This window comes from Zingiber officinale, chromosome 1B (assembly GCF_018446385.1).
Source record: "Zingiber officinale cultivar Zhangliang chromosome 1B, Zo_v1.1, whole genome shotgun sequence".
NCBI lineage: Eukaryota > Viridiplantae > Streptophyta > Magnoliopsida > Zingiberales > Zingiberaceae > Zingiber > Zingiber officinale.
Genome location: NC_055986.1, coordinates 131,693,244 through 131,713,852, shown reverse-complemented (window position 1 = coordinate 131,713,852; position 20,609 = coordinate 131,693,244). Strand labels below are relative to the sequence as shown.

General features: G+C 43.2%; 2 protein-coding genes and 1 pseudogene across 3 annotated transcripts; 1 reads left to right on the top strand and 2 right to left on the bottom strand.

The window, feature by feature from the left end:
• Positions 1 to 1,551: 1,551 nt before the first annotated feature.
• On the bottom strand, positions 1,552 to 9,102 carry LOC122042249 (annotated as a pseudogene).
• A 3,764-nt stretch (positions 9,103 to 12,866) lies between these two features.
• LOC121979777 (beta-1,4-mannosyl-glycoprotein 4-beta-N-acetylglucosaminyltransferase-like) lies at positions 12,867 to 14,876 on the top strand. 2 transcript variants are annotated; one of them, XM_042531777.1, is made up of 2 exons: positions 12,867 to 12,966; positions 13,501 to 14,876. In XM_042531777.1, exon 2 carries the CDS (start codon positions 13,512 to 13,514, stop codon positions 14,619 to 14,621), a length of 1,110 nt encoding a protein of 369 aa, XP_042387711.1. In that variant the 5' UTR covers positions 12,867 to 12,966; positions 13,501 to 13,511; the 3' UTR covers positions 14,622 to 14,876. The 2 variants fall into 2 exon arrangements, with proteins under 2 accessions (XP_042387711.1, XP_042387705.1); XM_042531771.1 differs by lacking the exon at positions 12,867 to 12,966 and adding an exon at positions 12,980 to 13,218 and having other exon boundaries at positions 13,501 to 14,875.
• Positions 14,877 to 14,912: 36 nt separating this feature from the next.
• On the bottom strand, positions 14,913 to 20,274 carry LOC121979767 (WD-40 repeat-containing protein MSI1). Its single transcript, XM_042531762.1, has 6 exons — positions 19,758 to 20,274; positions 18,503 to 18,829; positions 17,320 to 17,469; positions 16,303 to 16,427; positions 16,084 to 16,179; positions 14,913 to 15,389 (listed from the first exon to the last, which is right to left on the bottom strand). Exons 1-6 carry the CDS (start codon positions 20,100 to 20,102, stop codon positions 15,164 to 15,166), a joined length of 1,269 nt encoding a protein of 422 aa, XP_042387696.1. The 5' UTR covers positions 20,103 to 20,274; the 3' UTR covers positions 14,913 to 15,163.
• Positions 20,275 to 20,609: the final 335 nt, after the last annotated feature.

Genomic DNA, 20,609 nt, shown 5'->3' with positions numbered 1-20,609 from the left:
TCCGTACTCTTCTGTTGGCCTTCAGCAGTGGTTTTGCATGATTGCAGCTGCTCCATGTCGGGAACTCTACATGCAGAGTATCCAAAGACAAGTAGCAGTAAATAACCATTTGGGTTGTTTGTAAAAATTGTATACAAAAACTTGGGAAAACAATAATGTATCGTAATCGATCTGGTTGATATTGGATATGATGGACCGACTAGGACGCTGGATAAGTCGTCGTCACAAGTAGGTTGGACAAGGGTCGAGTCATTTCTAATCCGAATTGAAATAAAGTAGCTAGCTAGTCAAGAACAGTCTCACGTATACAGACACTCTTCTGTATCAATCAGGGGAAGACCGGATGTATGGGAGAGGAGTAAGTTCAAGCCACTTCTCCGACTCACTCGTCCGTTCAGTCGAGCTCTCCTTCATGCTCCATCCAAGTCGGACCATAGTCAAACCCCACAATGTGGCTCAATATTGATCTAGTCCTGTGCCTACCACGTGATCTTTGTCTCCTTCACATCAATAATACTTGGTCATTCAAATGGATCATACTTAGGGTGCGTTTGGTTCAAGTCATCATGTATAACCTTGGTTATGTGATTACCAGGTAATCACATAACCAAGGTTATGGAGAATAAAACATAACCAAATGTTGTTTGGTTCAACCTAGGTAATGCAATAAAAACTTGTTTGTTTGAAGGTTTTAATGAATACCCTGGTTTAATATTTTACCGTATTACCCTCAATTACAAAACCAACTATACATAGTATTATTATTATTATTATTTATTTATTTATTTATTAATATACATAGAAATTTTTATTTTTAAAATTTATATTTTTTATATTTTTTATTTTTTGAAATTATTTATACCCCTATACTCAAAGGTAAGGTTTGATATTGAAATTTAAAATTTTATTTAAAGGTCTCCTGTTAATTTATTATATATTTTAAAAATACAAGTCTTTACTAAGTTTTCAATGCACTCCCTTAATAGATGTGCGGAATTTTTGACTTTTTTTTAGACCAACGAGATTTTGGAAAGAATATTTATTTTCCTTTTTTTAAATTTCAGATTACTCCCAATAATTTAATTTGACTCCATGAGAATAGATTTTTCATTACAGATGAACAGCGTAGCATTATTCTAAAAAAGAAGGGCTCATGAAATTGTAGACTCTGGGAATTGAGGGTTGACTTTGTCAAAATCTCGAGCAAAATCAACCAGAACCAATTCACGCTGCTTCTTCAAAAGAAGACTGAAAAAGAAAACACCAGAGGACTTGTAAAAAAGACAGGAAAGTGTTTCACAGATTAGATATATTACTAGGATTAAATGAGATTATTATTTTTTGAGATTTTCCTGATAGCTATCCACTGCATTTCAATCTCTGAAACTTGATAGTTGATACACAACTTAGAAAACTAAGAAAAGAAAAGACAGTTCAAGACAGAGATCTGTAATGCTGTAATCCAAAATAAATCTACTGAAACTTGATTGTTTATCCATCATTGAATTATCAGTCGAAGCTTAATGGAGACAGTTGATGTTTCCTTACTGTCAAAACTGGTTTCTTTATGATGTTTGAAACAACACATAATTTAGCTTTGAACTCGATCACATGCCTCTCAGAAACCATTTGACTTCGCCTCTTTGTCCATCAACACCACCCCATCCTTCCTGGCTACGATCACGGACGTCGCCAATCCGAGGAACATTCCGTGCTCGACCACGTCGGTGATCCTCAGGAGGTCATCGCTGATGGCCTGTAGATCTCCGTGGATTCCATCCTCGAAGAACAGGTCCACGATTTAGTTCTTGTTATCCGTCACAAATGGCTCAATTTCGGATTCTTTTTCGGTAAAGGCGCTAGCTTTGGCGTTGATTGAAGCCGTACGGAGCTTGAGGTTGAAGCCGGGCGTGCCGTCGAAGAGGTTCTGTAGTCGGCGGAGAGTGAGGGCCCAGCCGAAGGGGATGACCTCCACGGGGATGGCGAGGCCGCTGCCTCAGAGGCGCGGAACGAGCTTGGAGTCGTCGACGATGACGACGAAGCGGCGGCTGGCGCCCTCCACCATCTTCTCCCGGAGGAGGGAGCCACCGCGGCCCTTCACAAGGTTGAGCGCCGGGTCGACCTCGTCCGCGCCGTCGATGGACAGGGCGACCACCGGGTGCGCGGCAAGATCGGTGAGGGGGATGCCGGCGGCCCATTCGGAAGTGGGGATGCCGACGATGTCACGGAGGTCGCCGCCGCGCAGGAGGTCGCCGATGCGGTCAAGGGCGTGGGCGGCGGTGGAGCCGGTGCCGAGGCCAAGGACCATGCCGGACCGCACCAGCTCCACGGCGCAGAGGGCGGCGATGCGCTTCAGGTCATCCTGGGACTGGCCGGCAGCCGCCATAGCTTCTTCCGTCAGCGAGCGAGAGGGTTGGAGGAGGAATGGCGATCCCATCGCCAGATCAGAAGATCGCTCGAGAGGTTTGATTATATTAGAGGGGTAGATTGAAATTTGGTAAATCTATAAGGTTATTTTTGTCTCAAAGGGTAAATAACGAAGGATAATATTGTCTTAATGTTTTGGTTAACCAGGGAATCAAAGAAAACCCCAGTTTTATGGGGTTTTCTGATTCCGAGCTATATGCCCAACTTGCTGATGTGTCAGGCATGTAGCATAACTTAGGAATCATCAATTACCAAAACCAAACAAGGTTTTGGTGGATAACCTTGGTTGGATAACCAAGGTTATCAAAGATAACCCCGAACCAAACATGCCCTTACAGGAATAGACTGAAGGATGGTAGCTAGGTAGACTGAGACTGAGAGTGTAAAGTGATTAATGTGCCATGTTTCTATGGTTCTGTGGACTGGGTTTTATAGTTAAAAACTTTTCCCAACTTTAAGGTGCTTAGCACATTTGATAGATCCCCTTTTGAAGCATGATCTTGTACTTGAAAGGTGGTGGCCAGCTTTACTACCAGTTCACGAGATATTGCTGTCTCTTCCAAATCTTTCTTCTGTTGTCTTCATGTGCCCCATCGCTAGCTGCCTCCCTCCCTCCCTCAGACTAACGAGGGCAATGTGAAGGATACTAAGCGTCCGCAAAACTTAACATTAGTACCCTTTTACAGTTTTACTAGAGTTATTTATCTAAGAGTTTTGGCATTCAAGTCAGAACTACGCATCAATAGGTTCCAGTTACAAACCAGAATGCAGCAGGCAGCAGTAACATCCTACAAAGCTATGCATGTCACAAACAAAAAAACAGAAGAAGCAAAACTTCAAACAGGTTGTTTGCATGTTGCTCATTAGCAGTCCGTAGTAAAGAACAAATCATTTCACCATATCGGCCTAAACATATGCATTTCTTTCCAGTTGTTTATTCCATCCATGGAGTAAGTTATGGATGGTGTTTGAAAATCTAAGCTTAGTGGGTATCCAATCAACCCGAGTGCGGTGTGCCAGTGCAGAAAGCATTATGGATTTTATTACTATTTTAGTTCGGGGGAAAAAAATATGGGCGGCCTCTTTTCTGCTTTCTGGACTGTCTTTTTACTATTGGCACTTTTAGCCCAACTCATCGTTCAAATCTCATCTTGTGAATTACGAACGCATATTCGTAAAAATCACTCATATTTTACTTTACCACTATTTGCTTCGTTAAGTTTCTTAGGCACGTACCGACTAGATTCTCTCAAGTTCTTGAACCATTTAAGTTTGCACAATATGCAAATCAGATAGCTTGGCACTTGTACCGTTCATAGTCTGTAAAATGCTAATGGTTTAGAGTTTTAGAGTGAGTTTGATTTAAATTATCCTATATAACCTTGCTTGATCATCAGATAATCACATATCAAGATTATAACAAATAAAATATAATTTAATATTTTTTAATTCAACTCTAGGTAATATAATAAAAATTTATTTATTTAAAAATTTTAATATACAACCTAATATATTACCTTTGTCATGGGCTCGACTGGGTTATGGTGTCGTAATAGGATATCCAGATTGTCACCTAGATATATGCGGTTCGAAGCCTAGCTACGGTATATTTACAGGAATTTTTTCTTTAAATGGGGGACGTAATTGATGTTGAATTTCTGAGTTGACCGTCGCGTGTGCTTCCTGATTTATCCTGATGACCAATTATGAAAAACTTCCATAGGATCAAACCAATCACTTTAGAAATAATTAATGAGACTAATTAGAATTATTATTTTTGTCACAGGCTCGACTCAATTTGAGACTCAGTTTAGTATTTACGAGGAAGATAAGGGAAGGGAAGTACTCTAGTTTTATCACAATAGTTTAAGAATTCCATTGGTTAAAAAATCTGTTACAATAGTCAGGGACGGTCAAGATGATGGTCAAATGTTTGCACATTGTTGTCAGAGATCCACAATAGAATTATGGTCGAAGAGGCCAACAATTTCTCCAACTTGAGGAGACATAAGAAATGCTTGCTGGCCTGAGCTGAGCTAAACTGATGGAACCCAAGATCTAGCAGTAGATCAAAAGGTAGAGATCTTTGTTTCCAACAACCCTACCAATTCGAGCTTGTCACCGTCCATGCAGGTGATGCCTGTAAAGAGCCACCACGGATAGCTGAGATAGTAAATGGATGAAAATTTGTCACTTGAGATTGAGAGGTTGAACCTTGGGTGGAGTTGACGAGGCATAAATTCCTGTATTCTATTCTGTATAACTTAACTCCTATCAACTTGTCTTCTTAGTCATTATGATTATGATTTATTTCACTCATGTTGATCTAAGGTAGATTGATGGAGGCGCTTATTTTATTATTATTATTATTTTTGATGATGCCTGTAAAGAAATATCAAATTAATCAGCAAACAGAATGTGAAGGTAGGGGTTTATAGCAGTAGATCACTCCGAGTTGAAGCAACCTGGTGACTCCACGGCACATGAAGCCCCTAGAAAACCCACTGCTTCTCATGTAAATAAGTCGAGGCAAAACAATGTTTAGGAAATACCAGCTAACAACGTGTAGTGAATGGATAAAAAGGAGATTTACCTTCTTAAGTGCGCAACATGCACTTGCCTCCTCATGTTCTTCATTTCTTCAAGATCTTCTTGATAATTCTCCAACTGCATGATGATATCCAGCCAAGAGAAAAATCAAGTAGCTGATTAATGTTGCAAACTTAAAGAAAATTTAAACTGACCGGTGAATACTGGGAATAATATAACAAACAAGATTAGAATTTGTAGTTAGAAGAGTTTACTCAAATGTTGAATATGAAACTGAACAAGTGATTAAGTGCGTTAATATGACAATGAAAGCGTTTTCCCAGCAAACACTTCATAAGAACACCAACACATAAATATTTTGATTGATTCACATAATAGCTGAAAACATATATAATCCTGTCGAGAAGTTGAGTCTGATGGACTGCCAGGGTAATATGGCTGGAATGTTGACCGAATTGCTATAGCCCGGTATGCTGAGCTGCCTTCTATGCTGACCAAGTCGTCATAAATCCTTTGGTCAAGCTACTTGCAGCCAGCGACCGGGTTGCCCCTGTCCTTGGTACTTCGATGCTCGAGGTAAATCCAACGAATATATAATGAACATAACAAATAGTAGAGTAATGAAATGCGGAGGCAACAACCACTGGTGGAAGCGACAGTGAAAGGGGTGGTCAACTGCGAACGACAACAAAGGCGACCACCTGATCGCGCATGAGAGGCAGTGGCTGGAGGTAAGCATGGAGAAGGTGACGGTGGGGACTACTGCTCTCACCCAAGGCGACGACGTTCAAGAGAGAGAGAGAGAGAGAGCGAGGGAAGAGGAGGTTGCTGGCGTTGGTGACGCCGGAGGTGACATGGGGAGGCAGCGTGCGCGAGGCTGCAGACGGAGGCAGCGGTGGCGATGGAGAAAAGGGGCAGCCAACCGGCTTCGAAGGAGAGTAAAGGTGACGACGTCAACATCAATATCAATGTCGGCGATCAGCGTGGAGAAGGAAACCTCCCCCTGCGTGCGACCTTGGTGGCGAAGAAAAACACGAAGAAGAAGGCCCCCTTGTGAACAGTGCCCCTCCTCTAAAAAGCCCTAACAATAAATTCCCCAAAATGCCCCTCTCTCCTTTCTTAATTCCTCTCATGTTCATATATTTGCATCACAAGCCTTCCCTTCAAGTCTAGTCGAAGGAGGTGCGAGTTCGACTTACTAGATAGTCCATCGCAAAGGCTAAATCACTCCCGAGTACAGAGTCAGATCGCTGGGTTCATCGTGAAATGCTAAGCCCATATCTATGATGATACCAATCGAGCAACAGAAGCAGTGTCGAGCAAGTGGCAATAGCGATGCCAATCGAACAACGATAGCAATGATGAGCGAGCGATAAAAAAAAGTAATGAACGAGTGTCAAATGAGACAAGTATCGACAAAGCAACGAGCGAGGCAAGTGCTGACCGAACAATGCGCGCTTGGCAGAGTAGTGAGAAAAGCAAGTGTCAACCAAGCAGCGAAAAACAATGCCGAGCGGATTCCAAGCAGGCGATCGAATGAATGTCGAGCGGGCGATAGAGCGAATGCCGAACAAGCGACGAAAGCAACACCCTGTGAGTAATGATGATGTCGAGCGAGTGGCAAAAATAACACCGAGCGCACGACAAGTCAAACGATTGTCGATCAAGTGGCAAGCGAGATGTCGAGTTGAGCAGGCAACCGAGCAGATGCTTAAGGGGTGATCGATCGAATAAAGGTGTGTCAAGCTGAGCTACGTAAGAAATGTCGAGCTGAGTGACATAAAAAATGCTAAGCTGAGCGACATAAGGAGTGTCAAGCGGAGCGATAGACGAATATCGAGCGGAGAGATCGAGCGAATGCTGACCAAGCGATCGGGCGATTATGCAAATGTCAAGCAAAAAGTAAAAACAGGTGCCTACCGGGTGTCAAATGCAAGGCAGAGTGACAAGTAAGATGCAAGCGGCGAGTGCGGGGCAGAATGGCAAGTGAGACGAGAATGATGAGTGTCAAACAGAGTGGCGAGTGAGGTGCGAGCGATGAATGAGATCAATGTCAACCAGGTGATGAGTGTCAAATAGAGCGACAAGTGAGACCAGCACCTAATCAGGGAGTGAACCCGGGCAACTACTCATTGTGCCTAACCAAGAGGTCATTGGCCATGAGAGTCCTGCTCGCTTATAACTTGCTCTCGAGCGAGAGTCTGGAAATCCGACCGAAAGAATTCAATTGAACGGCCGAATGGTACCCAGTGGATGCCAAGCGAACAGAAGAATGTCGAGCGTGCATATAAATGGAATAAAGTGATAAGACCGAGTAGTGCTGAGCGGGAGATCGAAGAAATGTCGACCGAGCACTCAGGAGAACATCGAGCTGGTGGGCAGATGACGGGCGAGCGGTTCCGAGCGCTCGACCAAGAAAATGTCGACCAAGCGACAGTAAACCGCAACTGGGAGACCAAAAACTGTTGACCTGGTGATCGTAAAATGCAACTAGGCTACCAAAAAATACCTATTGAACAATCGGGAGAATGCCTTGGAAAGACGATGGACGAGCGGTGTTGAGCGTGTCACCGAGAAAATGTTGACCGATCGACAGTAAACTGTGACCAAGCGACCGAAAAATGACCACTGAATGACCATAAAATAAGACCAGGCGATTGAAAAATGTCGACCAGGCAATAAGGAGAATGCCGAGAGGGTGGAAAGATGACGGATGAGTGATTCCGACTGATCGGCTAAGAGAATGTCGACTGGCCTTCGAAAGAATGTCGAGTAGGAGCAAAGCCTGTGTGCTCTGTGAGCTGAGTTAGGAGCAGATCACGAGAGATCAAAAGGCACAACATCGCTGCACCGAGTGGGATTGAAGCCCATGAGATCGAAGGCGAATGTGTGTGGGGCAAAGCCGAGGAGCCGAGTGGGAGCAAAGCTTGTGAGCCGACTGAGCGTGAAGCCCATGAGCCTAATGGAGAGTGGAACGAGTGTTAACTGAGTGACAAGTATCAGGCAGAGCGGCGAGTGAAACGAGTGTGAGTGCTAGGCAGAGGAGCAAACTCGACCGACTAGTGGTTGTGCCTGACCGAGAGGTCATTGGTCCCCGAGAGCCCGACCGAGAGACCATTGGTCACGAGAGCCTAATCGAGAGGTCGTTGGTCGTGAGAATCCTGCTTGCTTATAAGTCGCACTGGGGCGAGAGTCTGGAAAGCCGACCGAGAGGTCGATGGTCGCGAGATCCCTGATCGCTTATAACTCGCACTGAGTTGAGAGTCTAGAAAGCCGATCGGGAGGTCGATGGTCGTGAAAGCCCTGCTCGCTTATAACTCCCACTGGGGCGAAAGTTTGGAAAATCGACCAGGAGGTCGTTGGTCTCAAGAGTCTTCCTCACTTATAATTCGTACTGGGGCGAGAGTCTGGAAAGCCGATCGGGAGGTTGTTGGCCGCGAGAGCTCTGCTCTCTTATAACTCGCACTGAGGCAAAAGTTTGGAAAGCCGATCGTGAGGTCAATGGTAACGAGAGCACTGCTCACTTATAACTCACACTGAGGTGAGAGTCTGGAAAGCCGACCGGGAGGTCGATGGCCGCGAGAGCCCTGCTCGCTTATAACTCACACTGAGGCGAGAGTCTGGAAAGCCAACCAAAATGTCGATGGTTGCGAGAACCCTGCTCACTTATAACTCGCACTAGAGCAAGAGTCTGGAAAGCAGACCGGGAGGTCGATGGCCGTGAGAGACTTGCTCGCTTATAACTCGTGCTGGGGTGAGAGTCTAGAAAGTCGACTTGGAGGTCGATGGCGATACTTTGGTTCGAGACTGGTGGCGATACTCCGGTCTGAGACCAGTGGTGATACTCCGGTCCGAGACTAGTGGCAATACTCCGATTCAAGACCGGTGGCGATACTCCGGTCCGAGGCTAGTAGCGATACTCTAGTCCGAGATTGGTGGCGATACTCTGGTCCGAGACCAATGGTGATCATACTCCGATCTGAGACCGATGGCGATGCTTTGGTCTGAGACTAGTGGCGATACTCCGGTCCAAAATCGGTGGTGACGGCTCGACCCCAAATGGGGGAAGTTGAGCCTTGATATCAGTGAATGCGGAGACCGTAGCAATGATTGAGCAGAGTCCATGGCACACCTGATCAGGGAGCTGAGCTCCTAGTCCCTGATCGAAGAGTGAGGCCCCTAGCCCATAATCGGAGAGCAAGGCCCCTAGATCTTGATCGGGAAGCTATGTCCCTAGTGTCTGATCGGGGAGATGTATCCTAGTGTCTGATCAAAGATCTAGGGCCCTAATATCTGGTCATGAAATTAGGCTCTTACTCTCTTATCAGAGAGCTATAGCAAATCATGTGACCATAAAGAGGGAGCAGCGCTCGTAGCGTACCTGGCCTAAGAGCTATGCCACCCGGCTGAGGATCTATCTCGGTCCCTCGACTCCCGAATACCTGTGGAGTTGGGAAAAATTATAATGAAAAAATTAACCTATCGGCCAGCTAAACCTCCAAGTCAATCCCTCGACTTACGAATACCCGTGAAGTGAGGGGAGAAGATAATATGTTCATCAGAATCCTCCGGGACTGTGATAATGGTAGATGGTAGAGAACTTTTCAACATCGCCCATCTTCACGTTCCAGAACAGGTGGAGGAGATTCCCACAAATGGTGTCAAATTGATCCTGTTTGCAAGCTGAATCTGATGAACTGCCGGGGTGATGTGGCTGGAATGTTGACTGAATCTCTATGGCTCGGAGGAGATATGCTGAGCTACCTTCTATGTTGACCAAGTTATCAGAAGTCCTCTGGTCAATGCTACTTGCAGCCGGCCACCGGGTTTCCTCAGTCCCTAGTACCCCGATGCTTGAGACAGATCCAACAAATATATAAGGTACAGAATAAATAGTAGAGTAATGAAATGTGTATAGAATAAGAATGGAGAACGCACCCTGGTCCAGGAGGCGCCCTCTGGTGGATCAGTGAGCTAGTCATGATGTTGTTGGAGCCATCATGACACGAAAGAGTATATGGATGTGAGTCAAACGAGGAGATGGATTTGATTGCCTGGAGCCAAACGTGACCTGGATCCGGAAGACGACGCGCAGACCGAAATATGACAATGGCATGCAAGCTGAGATATAACATCAGCACGTAGACCGAGATATAATATCGACATGTAGGTCGGGATATGACATCGACACATAGGCTGAGATATGACAACGATACGGAGCTAGATAGTAACAACGACGCGCAGGCTGAAACACAACAACGACACGAAGAGAACGAAATAGCGGCTCGATGGCCAAAATTTAGCGATGGCTCGAAGGCCATATCAGTGTAGAAAATGCATGTCAACGTGGATCGGATTCTAGATCAGCACCGAAAGTGTACGACAACACAGATCGGAGGATGGCAATGACAGTGGATGCCAAAAAGGGGGTTGCCACCGCCGCCGGCGGTCATTTGGGGCAGCACAGAGGCAACAACCGCTGGTGGCAGTGCAGAGGCAATAATCGCTGGTGGTGGCACAGAGGTAACAACCACTGGTGGTAGCGACGACGAAAGGGGCGGTCAACGGCAGATGACATCAAAGGCGGCCACCTAATCGCGCGTGAGAGCCGATGGTTGGAGGTAAGCGTGGAGGAGGTGATGGTGGCCGAAAGTGGCAGTGCAGACTACTGCTCTCACCCAAGGTGATGACGTGCGAGAGAGAGAGAGGCAAGAGGAGGTCGCTGGCGTTGGCTTCGGTGTCGGTGACGCCGGAGGCGACATGGGGAGGCAGCGTGTGCGAGGCTACAGACGAAGGTAATGGTGAGGATGGAGAAAGGGGCAGCTGACCGACTTTGGAGGAGAGGAGAGGCGATGACGTTGGCATCAATATCGACTGTCGGCGTGGAGAAGGAAACCTCCCCCTGTGTGCAACCTTGGCAGCGGAGAAAAACACAAAGAAGAAGCCCCCTGTGAACAGTGCTCCCTCTTCTAAAAAGCCCTAATAGTAAATTCCTCAAAATGCCCCTCTCTCCTTTCTTAATTCCTCTCATATCCCTAAGACATATCCGCATCAATATATATTTGAAATTGCCCGTGCTCGAGGAAGGAGGATGATGTTGACGAGAAGTCCTCTATCATCGCAAAAACTCCCATCTTTTGGGAAGCGAAAGTGGGTTTGAGTAGAATTCGAGAGAGAACTAGGACAGAAGAGATCAAGAGAGAGTTCATAGGGTGACGTCAGTATCCGGGCGTTATCTCCTCTTCACTTTGGCCTTCTTGTTTTTGTGGGAGCAGTGTCGTATCTTCGCAAGAAAGGGCCGCTACCGGAGCTCCTCATTGTTGTCCCTTTCCTTGGCAGCGCGCTACGGATGATCTGGTCACAGTAGGTCACCCTCACCCATGACCTCAGTGTCTCCGCCAACTTCCTTGTGAGGATCATCATCTTCATGCGCTCCACCAAGCTATCCCACAAGGTGCTCGCCAACATCCGCCCCTTCGGCGACCAGAAGCACAAGACCTCTGCCACCTCATCGCTCCCAATTTCACCCGTTGCACCCTTTCCACCTACATCAACATTCAACAGAGAGTCATCGTAGCTCATATCTGCAAGTGGCTCGCCCTCTCTGACTCCTCCCCCAAAACCATCCCTCTCCGCATCCTCTGTCACGATCTCAACCTCGAGACCTTGCAGACTGTCTTCGCAAGGCCCTACCTCCCCCGGCCTCATAGCCATCCGTGACTACAACCTCTTCAACGTCGGCCTCATGGTCATCCCCTTCGACCTCCCTGGCTCCCCCTTCCGCGGCATACACCTCGCCATCTCCTGCCTTGCCCAAACTCTCTTTGGCATGCCGGTAGGTTTAGAGCGGATTGAGATTTGATAAATCTCCAGGGCTATTTTTGTCCAAAGGATAAATATCAATGGATAATTTTAAAAAAATAAATTGTTAACTATCAAATCATGCATGTCTTATTATGTGCTATTACTTAGGAATCATCTATACATTACCTTGGGTTTTTTACCTTGTCACAGGCAATTTTATTGGTTTATGTATATCTCATTCTTGGTTACGTTAGTTTAAGTGTTTATGTTATTCATGTGGTAAAAAAATAAACGGGTAATTTGTTGGTCCAAAAAGGAGGTAAATTACAGGTGATTACTAGTCATTAATATATGTGGCTAAGGCATGGGGAAAGATATACTCAAATGTGCCAAATTTTGATCTCAAAATCTCATTTGATAACACTCTATGTTTCAACTACCGCACCATCCTAGGGAACTAGGGTTTATGATATTCATGCCGCATAGTTAGTCACTCATTGTCGGTGAAACTGATGATTTAAAATTTGTTGACATTTTTAAAATTATTATTTATTTTTATTTTGACGGTATAGAAAAAGCATCTTTTTTTAGACATTTTTTTATCTTTTATTTTATTTTATTTTATTTTACTTAGAAAAACAAATTCAAACCACCTCCTAAACAAGGACACAAGAGATGAACAGAAGAAGAACACCCCGATTGGAAAAAAGGAAAAGTTTTTTACTAAAAAAGGAACAACCATGTTTTCTTATTTACTAAAAAAATATATCTTAATTTTTAAAATTATCAAAAAAAAACATAAAAAATAGTTTTATTCTCTTTTCAATGCAATGTGAATTTGATAAGGAAAATATAAGACCCATGCTGAGCCTGATATGAAAAATATTAGACTCATCTGGATCTGATATTGGACCATATTAGATTCAATGATGGACCTGATATGAGAACATATTTAATTTTTTTTTTTTTAAAGATATGGGATATATTAAAAATGATGAAAGAGAGGAGATTTAGGAGGTTGACGGAAAAATAGAAAGAAAATAATACTGTTTTAATTTTCTTGGGGGCGAGCCGCTGACTAGGTTATCTTTGTAGGTAAATAAAAAAAAATAGCCGCCTCCTTTTTCCTTTTGGTAAAAAGCCGTGAAGCATCCTTCTCGTGGTCGGTTGATATAATCTTCCGAGGTGAGTTTCTAGTTTCTACCTTGCGCTCTTCTTCCCCGGTTATGCTTCTTCAAATCGATTAGGGCGTTCGTACCAATCTACCGCTACATTGTCGGGCCATTAGCTTCGAGCAATCGACGAAGCGCAAATGATGCTAGATTTCTTTTAGAGGTTCGAATCGTTCTGTTGCGCAATCGTTGAGCGCCGTTACTTTCTTCTTGCCGTTTCGTAGGCGACAGATAGATCCCCCTTTTTCCGATGTGCTGGTTGAAGGTGATTGCAAATAGATGGGCATTTCCCTCATTTTTTTTTTTTTTATTTGCATAAATTTGAATTTTTTTTTTTTAAAGTTAGTACAATGGCGGATGTCACGTGTTTTCTTGAATCCAACCTTCGTTTTTTTAGTGGAACTTTTGTCGGATTACGATAAAGCTTGAATCCTAGAAAAAAGAGCTTATTTTTGTTTCCTGTTCTTCGATGATCTTGGCGATGGAGGTAGAAGAAAGCTTGCGGTTGCTGCATTTCTAATGATCGATTCTTTTTCCCCTTCTGTAGTGTCGTTGCGGATGATGCAGATCGATCATGGTTTGAAATCCCCTTTGGCCGCCATGGCCAACAGGAAGCACCATCACAAGGCCCTCCTCCTCCTCCTCCTCCTCCTCCTCCCAGCGCTCGTCTTATCTGTCGTCTTCCACGGCCGGAAGATATCCTACTTCCTCCGCCCTATATGGGACGCGCCCCCGCGGCCGTTCGCCCGCATAACACACTACTATGCGCGGGACCTGCCCATGAACCACCTCTGCCACCTCCACGGCTGGAGCTCCCTCCCCTCCCCTCGCCGGGTGTTTGACGCAATCCTCTTCAGCAATGAGCTCGACCTGCTCGAGATCCGCTACCGCGAGCTCGCCCCTTTGGTCGACAAATTCGTGATCATGGAGGCCAACGTCACCTTCACCGGCAACGCCAAGCCGCTCTTCTTCGCCGACAACCTCAACCGGTTCGAGTTTGCGAGATCCAAGATCGTCCACGGGACGTTCCTGAGCCAGGCCGACCCGATTCCGGGGACCGACCCGTTCCGGCTGGAGGCCAAACAGCGGGTGGCGCTCAACTCTCTGCTCCGCACCTCGGGGATCGGCCCCGGGGACGTGGTCATCATGGCGGACGCCGACGAGATTCCCAGCCCCGAGACGGTGGAGCTCCTACGGTGGTGCGACGGCGTGCCGCCGGTGATGCACCTGGAGCTGAGGCACTACACGTACTCCTTCGAGTTCCCGGTGGACTACAGCAGCTGGCGTGCGACGGCGCAGTTGTTCCACCAAGGGACGCGGTACCGCCACTCGCGGCAGACGGACGTGATGCTGGCCGACGCCGGGTGGCACTGCAGCTTCTGCTTCCGGGAGATCGAGGAGTTCGTGTTCAAGATGACGGCCTACAGCCACGCCGACCGCGTGCGCCGGCCGAGCTTTCTGGACCCGTCGAGGATCCAGAGGATCATCTGCAAGGGCGACGACCTGTTCGACATGTTGCCGGAAGAGTACACGTTCCAGGAGATGATCAAGAAGATGGGACCGACACCCAAATCGGCTTCAGCAGTGCATCTGCCTTCGTACTTGCTGGAGAACGCTGATAAGTTCAGGTTCCTTCTTCCTGGAGGATGTTCCAGGTCAAAACAATGACGATCACGTCCAGTCCATCATTAACTCAACAACTTGCATCCATGTTTTAGTGCAGATCGAAGAATGCGATGATAAGAAATTGTTTATCTTCTCCCTGCTTTTCCCACTAGTTTTTTCTTTTTTTTTTTTTTAATGGCGAGTCCCAGCCAAAGGTTTGAACATTGGCTGCTGTTCCTTCTTTATACCAGATCTTCTGGGAACACTATGAGCTTGCCGCTGACCTGTGATATGCGGATATGCAATGAAATACATGATTAAAAATATTTATTTTTGAACATATTCGGATGTAAATTTAGCAATAAAAATACTTCTATAAATCAGATCCTAATAATTCCACAAATTATAGCGTTTCTTGCGTTACACAACAAACTCACGCAATTAAGAGTTTAACTTAGAACTTGTACCAACATAAATCCAAGACTGGCCAGAAAAGGCAATCTGCAGACGAGCAGCAACAGCAATGGTAGACTGCAGGTGCATTAGGAGGATGTTACATTTGCCATACCAGCCTTTTGACATAATTAGCGTTATATATACGGCTGCTAAGCTCTGGGAGGTTCATCACCAGGCAAATCATCTTCGTCGTGGTATATGTTTTCTGCCATTTGCCAAATTTGGAGGATGTTGTCTTCTGCAACGCTCGCAACCACCCAATCTTCACAGGGATTCCATGAGAAATCAGAGATCTTGCTGGTGTGGCCACCGTGGATGAACAGCAACTCTGGTGGGCCATCCTCAGCATCCTCGGGTGTTTGTTCCTCATCGATCCTGTTAAGATAACGTTTCAACAGAGTTTTGCGATTTCAAAAACTACGTAAATTGGGGGTTTGCAATAGAGGGAAGCTGCAAGCAATTCAAATACACGAGTATCAAATAAAGTCCCAGTAGATGTCAGGCGGGTGGTCTCCAACAAAGTCGGATTGTGGATAAAGGAGATGCCTGTAACCTATTTAATAAGAGCAGTTCTTTAATAAATAAATCTGTGTATCAAGTAATTAGAATCAGTCATCACTCTGGACAAATGCAACTGAGGATGGTTCTGAACAATAGGGCGTTTCACAGATTAAAATTAACTTCAGTAAATGACAATATCAGAATATGTGCAAAAATCACTTATAATCAAATGCTTGAAATTCTTTGGCACATGGCACATCTAAATTATTCAAACTGTTTGTTTTCCTTTTAAGTAGATCAGGGCAAAAACACAATCATCCAATCATAGATGTGAGCAAGATGAATCTCAAAGATCTCATGTGATCTTATAACTTTACCGTAGACAATTATGATTATGAAAAAAAAAACTAGGACGAAAACAAACTGACAAAAGTGAATCCAGTGTAATCTTCAAAAAAAAACTCCAAGACATGGATTACTAGTGACTGTTTATAGAAGGATTACAATGTTTAAGAACATGAAAAAAATACAAATAATTTTTGCATTCCATTAAGGCTTTAAAAATTACCTGCTGAGGTCCCACACCATGAGCCTCCGTCCAAGACAGCAGGATGCTAGAATTGTCTCATTTTTGGGACTCCAACCGACTTGGAAAACCTCCTCTCTAATTGCAACACCACAAGATAAACCTTGTTAGTAATCAGTATAGTAGTTGAAACAAAAAATCAAACCAATCAATACCAAAAGTATAAATAACAAAGTAAAAAAGTGTAGCGTAAAGAAATACTTGTGGCAGTCCAATGTATGCAGTGCACTTTCAAGCTTCCGAAGATCAAATAACTTGACAGTTTTATCAGTAGACCCAGTTGCAACAACCCACTCATTGAAGGGATTGAAGGCTAGGCAGTTGACCTGCCACAAATCAGTAGTTCAATACACAACTCTCATGTCTTAAAAGTTCAAGTAAATAAATAGAAGTTTAAAAGGAAGAACCTAAATCATACTACCTTCAAGGAACTGAGTCAAGGCCAAAATATCATTTCAAGAGGAATAATAAATAATCTCATTTACAAGAGCTCAGGAACATGATGCTTAATTCAACAGTTACTAAAAAAAGGCATCATCACATTAAACATCATCTGAAAACTGAAAAGATAGCATCTTGCAAAACCAAATAATAAAGAAATATTTTATCTCAGTAAACGGAAATATTACAGACTTGTTATGTTCTTCAGGCATATACTGATCTAGCCCATCAATATGTTCAGCATATTACTCAATATATTATACTAGAAAATTAAATAATTATAACATAAAATATACTTGGTAAAACAACTAAAAAGGGAAAAAGTTAACTAGAAGATGTGTGCTAAAACAACAAGAATGCGTGAGAAGCAGATTATTTTAGGTTTATAAACACGATTGAGATATTGGCTTATTTCTCTTGTTAACTTCTTCCAATTCATCAACCAGATTATTGAGCAAACTAAAGTGGGCATTGTTGAGAAGTCAGTTTTATGTTTCAACAGAGTATTTTGAAATAATAATAACATACAACAATATCTTATTTTCATAGCTCTTGCCAGCACAGAAACAGAAAACATCTTGAAGATGTTGAAGATAGGGTGCATATTTCATCACAGATACACACAAAATAATAATTTGAAAGTTTTTTTTTTATCTTCCGTGAGAGAAAGCTTAATGCTACATAGATATTAGCAGGAGCTATCAGGCTAAAATATACACAAAAAATTGGAATTTTTTTAAATACTCAAGTACCAGCATTCTGACAGAAGAAACTCACCTCACCTTGATGAGCGATTACTGATTTAACTGGCTTGTTATTTGTTGTTCGGAGATCCCAAAGGAGCAGATAATGATCATCACCAACTGAACCAAAATAATATTCATGCCTTAAATGCCAAGCAACATCTTCTACAACACCATCGTGTACCTAATGCACAAAGTATCATAGTAAGTTCAGCAATCAAAATCCATGTACAATAATTACCAAATTTCCTACGTTAGGGCTCATGGAACTTATTTGAAATCCCTTCAAACACATTGCTGACAAACAATACAATGAAAAATGATGACATATCATAGAAAATGATAGATGAACAACTGTGTTGAATCAAAACAATAAAGGCAATCAAAGAGAAAAAAAGACATTAATAAACCTAAAGCAGCAACCTTAAAAATCTGAAGAGTATTTAATGCCCACAAACAAATTTGAGCATCTTCAGAGCCACTCATTACTTGATTCACATGTTCCCAGATGTTGAAAGTTAAGGTTTCACATTATTGCTTTGTTACCCATTTATATAGTCATTATTCAAAATTGTTGTTCACCTTGAGGAGTAATGAGGCATGTTGTTTCTAGGCAAAAGCAAGTTGGTGTTCAATCTACTTATCTTAACCATGAAGATGCTAGCAAATAAACCTATTACATAAGTTGTTGAGGGGATGGGCTAACATCACAATCTATATTGTATTTTCATGCTAGAAGCAATATTTTGAAACTTCCCTGCGCTGTAGGATACTTGAATAACAAGAATGCTAAGCTGGCATCCCTCACTCCTGAAGAACAGAATTTGTTACTGTAAAAATAATCAAGTGATTGGAGCTGAAAAAGAAGACTAAAGTGATAGTAGATAAAAAAAATACTAAAAAACTCCATAGTCAGTGCTCAATTTTTATTTTTTATTTTGCATCTTATGCATCTCATATATGATCACTAATTTTCTGCAATGACTATCTAATGAGCTCATTCATGGTAACCAATTTATTAGCAAATTTCCTAGGTTAAGGCTCATTAATGAGCTTCGTTGGAATACCTTCAAAACATTGCTGACAAACAATACAATAAAAAATGATGAACCATCATAGAAAATGATAAGATATGAATTAAACAACCATACTGAATCAAAAAATAGAGGGCAATCAAAGAAAAAAAAATAGACATTAATAAAACCCAAAGCAGCAACCTTAAAAATCTGAAGAGCGTCAAGGGTTTTATTTTTTGAAGTAGCATTAATGTCCCATAAACAAATTTGAGCATCATCAGAGCCGCTCAACAAGTGCCCTTGCTTAAACTGGCTCCAGGATAAACCATATCCTTCAGAATTGTGACCCCTCAACCTCAAATCAGGATTGCATGCACCATCAAGTGGAGGCTTTGATGGGTGTTTGCTGTAGTCAAAAACATAAACCTCGGCACTAACAGTTTTTGTTGCAATTATAAAGGGATTCTGAGGCATATAGCGAGCTCGATTAACTTCTCCCTCATGATTTATTTGCTGAACAATTTGAACCTGGATACAACAGAAAACAAACTAATTGAGTGTAAAAGGACCAGAGGAATTCTCATGTACCATAGATAAAGTGCTGCAACATCAACATAATAGCCTGAGAAACTGAATTATTATTATTATTTGCTTCTTGAAACATTTAATGGCAACAGTTATACAATGTAAAATGGAGCATGTACGTCAAAAAAAAAAAAATGAAAACCAATGAATGCTCAAAACATATTTAAGGAAATTCTTCGGAACTGCTTTCTAAAACTGCTCTGTGGGTGATAATTAGCCAAACAAAAACTAGATGAGAGTGATAATTTTGAAGAACAAGTAAACAAACAATCCTTGGACAAAACCCTAGAACTCAAACCGTGTCATTTAAAAAAAAACGAACAGAAGAAAAAATCATGCTAAGCGACCCTTAGACTAAAAAAATGAAAACCGACTAAAAAAAATGTTATCAACAACATCAAAATTGTAGCTTCTTTTATGTTTCTTCAGCATATTCTTTGCACTATCATAGAAGAAGATTAGATGCCTATTAGTCAATGATATGATCTTCCTTTGTAGCAATCAAAGTGAAAATTTTCACATGGCTGCTTCCACATCATAAGCTAAACAGCAAGGATTTGCTAGTTGCCACACAAGAAAGGCCTCCAAGATCTAGAATCTTATTGAGTTATTTACAACAAGGATGATGCATCAAAGGAAACCATCTCACACTTATTTTAAAAAGATGGTTTTGCCTAGCACGATGGGACATTCTTGCTCCCTGCTTTAGAATGCACAGCAAGATGGCTGAACATTGTTGCCCAAAAGGCATAGTTGTTTACTATTTAGAAGAGAAGGAATTAGCAGTTATTTTGGGATCAGTCGATGAAAAAGAAAGAAAAAAAAAGCGGTTTGTTAGGGAAGAGACTCATGGATCTGAAACCAAAACCACCTTTCCTCCGGCGGAGCCAAAGCCGCCGATCTCGCCGTGCTCGTCATCGTACTGGCGCGCGTCGTACTCCGCGTCCTCGAGGGGGAGCTGAACTTGAGCGAGCATGAGATAATTGGGCTCGTTGTCGGAGGTGTGCGTGCCGAGGATCATCTTCTGCACGGAGTAGTCCTTGCCAGCGGGCTCGTCGCGGTCGGGGAGCCATTGCACGGTGAGTGAGGGCCACTCAAGGGCGTGAGTGATCACGAGGTCGTACAGGAAAGGCGTGTTCTTCTTCCATATCTTGTACTCCTCGTTGATCAATCGCTCCTCCATCTCACCTCGAAATTCCTCCTCGTCTTTCGCCATTCTCTATTCTTCTTTCCACTCGTACTTGGCCGCGGGAGGGGGTCTTCGCCTCCTGAGGGTTCGACGTCGGCGGGAAGAACAGTAGATGTGGCGGGAATTATTAGGGTTTTCAGAGGAGACTGAGCGACCGGAAAAACGAAGCTACTGGGCGAGGGGTAGAAAATATACTGAAAAGTTTTTTTTTTTTGTTAATCCATAACGGCAGAAGATATTTACGAATATGAAACTCCGATAAGATTACGGATCCAATTCAGAGGATCCGCATATGATGGGTGGAAATACGTTATCCGGCTTAATCGATTTTCATCTACTCTCAACAAGAAAAAATATTTTTCGAACTGCAAAACTCTGAAGAGGGAATTATATTCCCCTGTAGTTTAGAGAAAATATATCACGATGTTCATACTTCCAGAAAATTATATCGCGGTTTCTATACATGAATAACGTTAATACAAATTGATGGAAAGTCATGAAAACATAAAAAAAAAAAAAAAAAAAAAAAAAAAA

Bases quoted from the DNA above. Each gene is read 5' to 3' on its own strand.
- LOC121979767 (XM_042531762.1), bottom strand. From the start codon at position 20,102: ATGGCGAAAGACGAGGAGGAATTTCGAGGTGAGATGGAGGAGCGATTG. The intron at 16,428-17,319 runs GTGAGTTTCTTC...GATTTGTGGCAG, and splicing joins TAATCGCTCATCAAGGTGAG to GTCAACTGCCTAGCCTTCAA. The intron at 16,180-16,302 runs GTATTTCTTTAC...TGTTGCAATTAG, and splicing joins CATACATTGGACTGCCACAA to AGAGGAGGTTTTCCAAGTCG.
- LOC121979777 (XM_042531777.1), top strand. From the start codon at position 13,512: ATGATGCAGATCGATCATGGTTTGAAATCCCCTTTGGCCGCCATGGCC.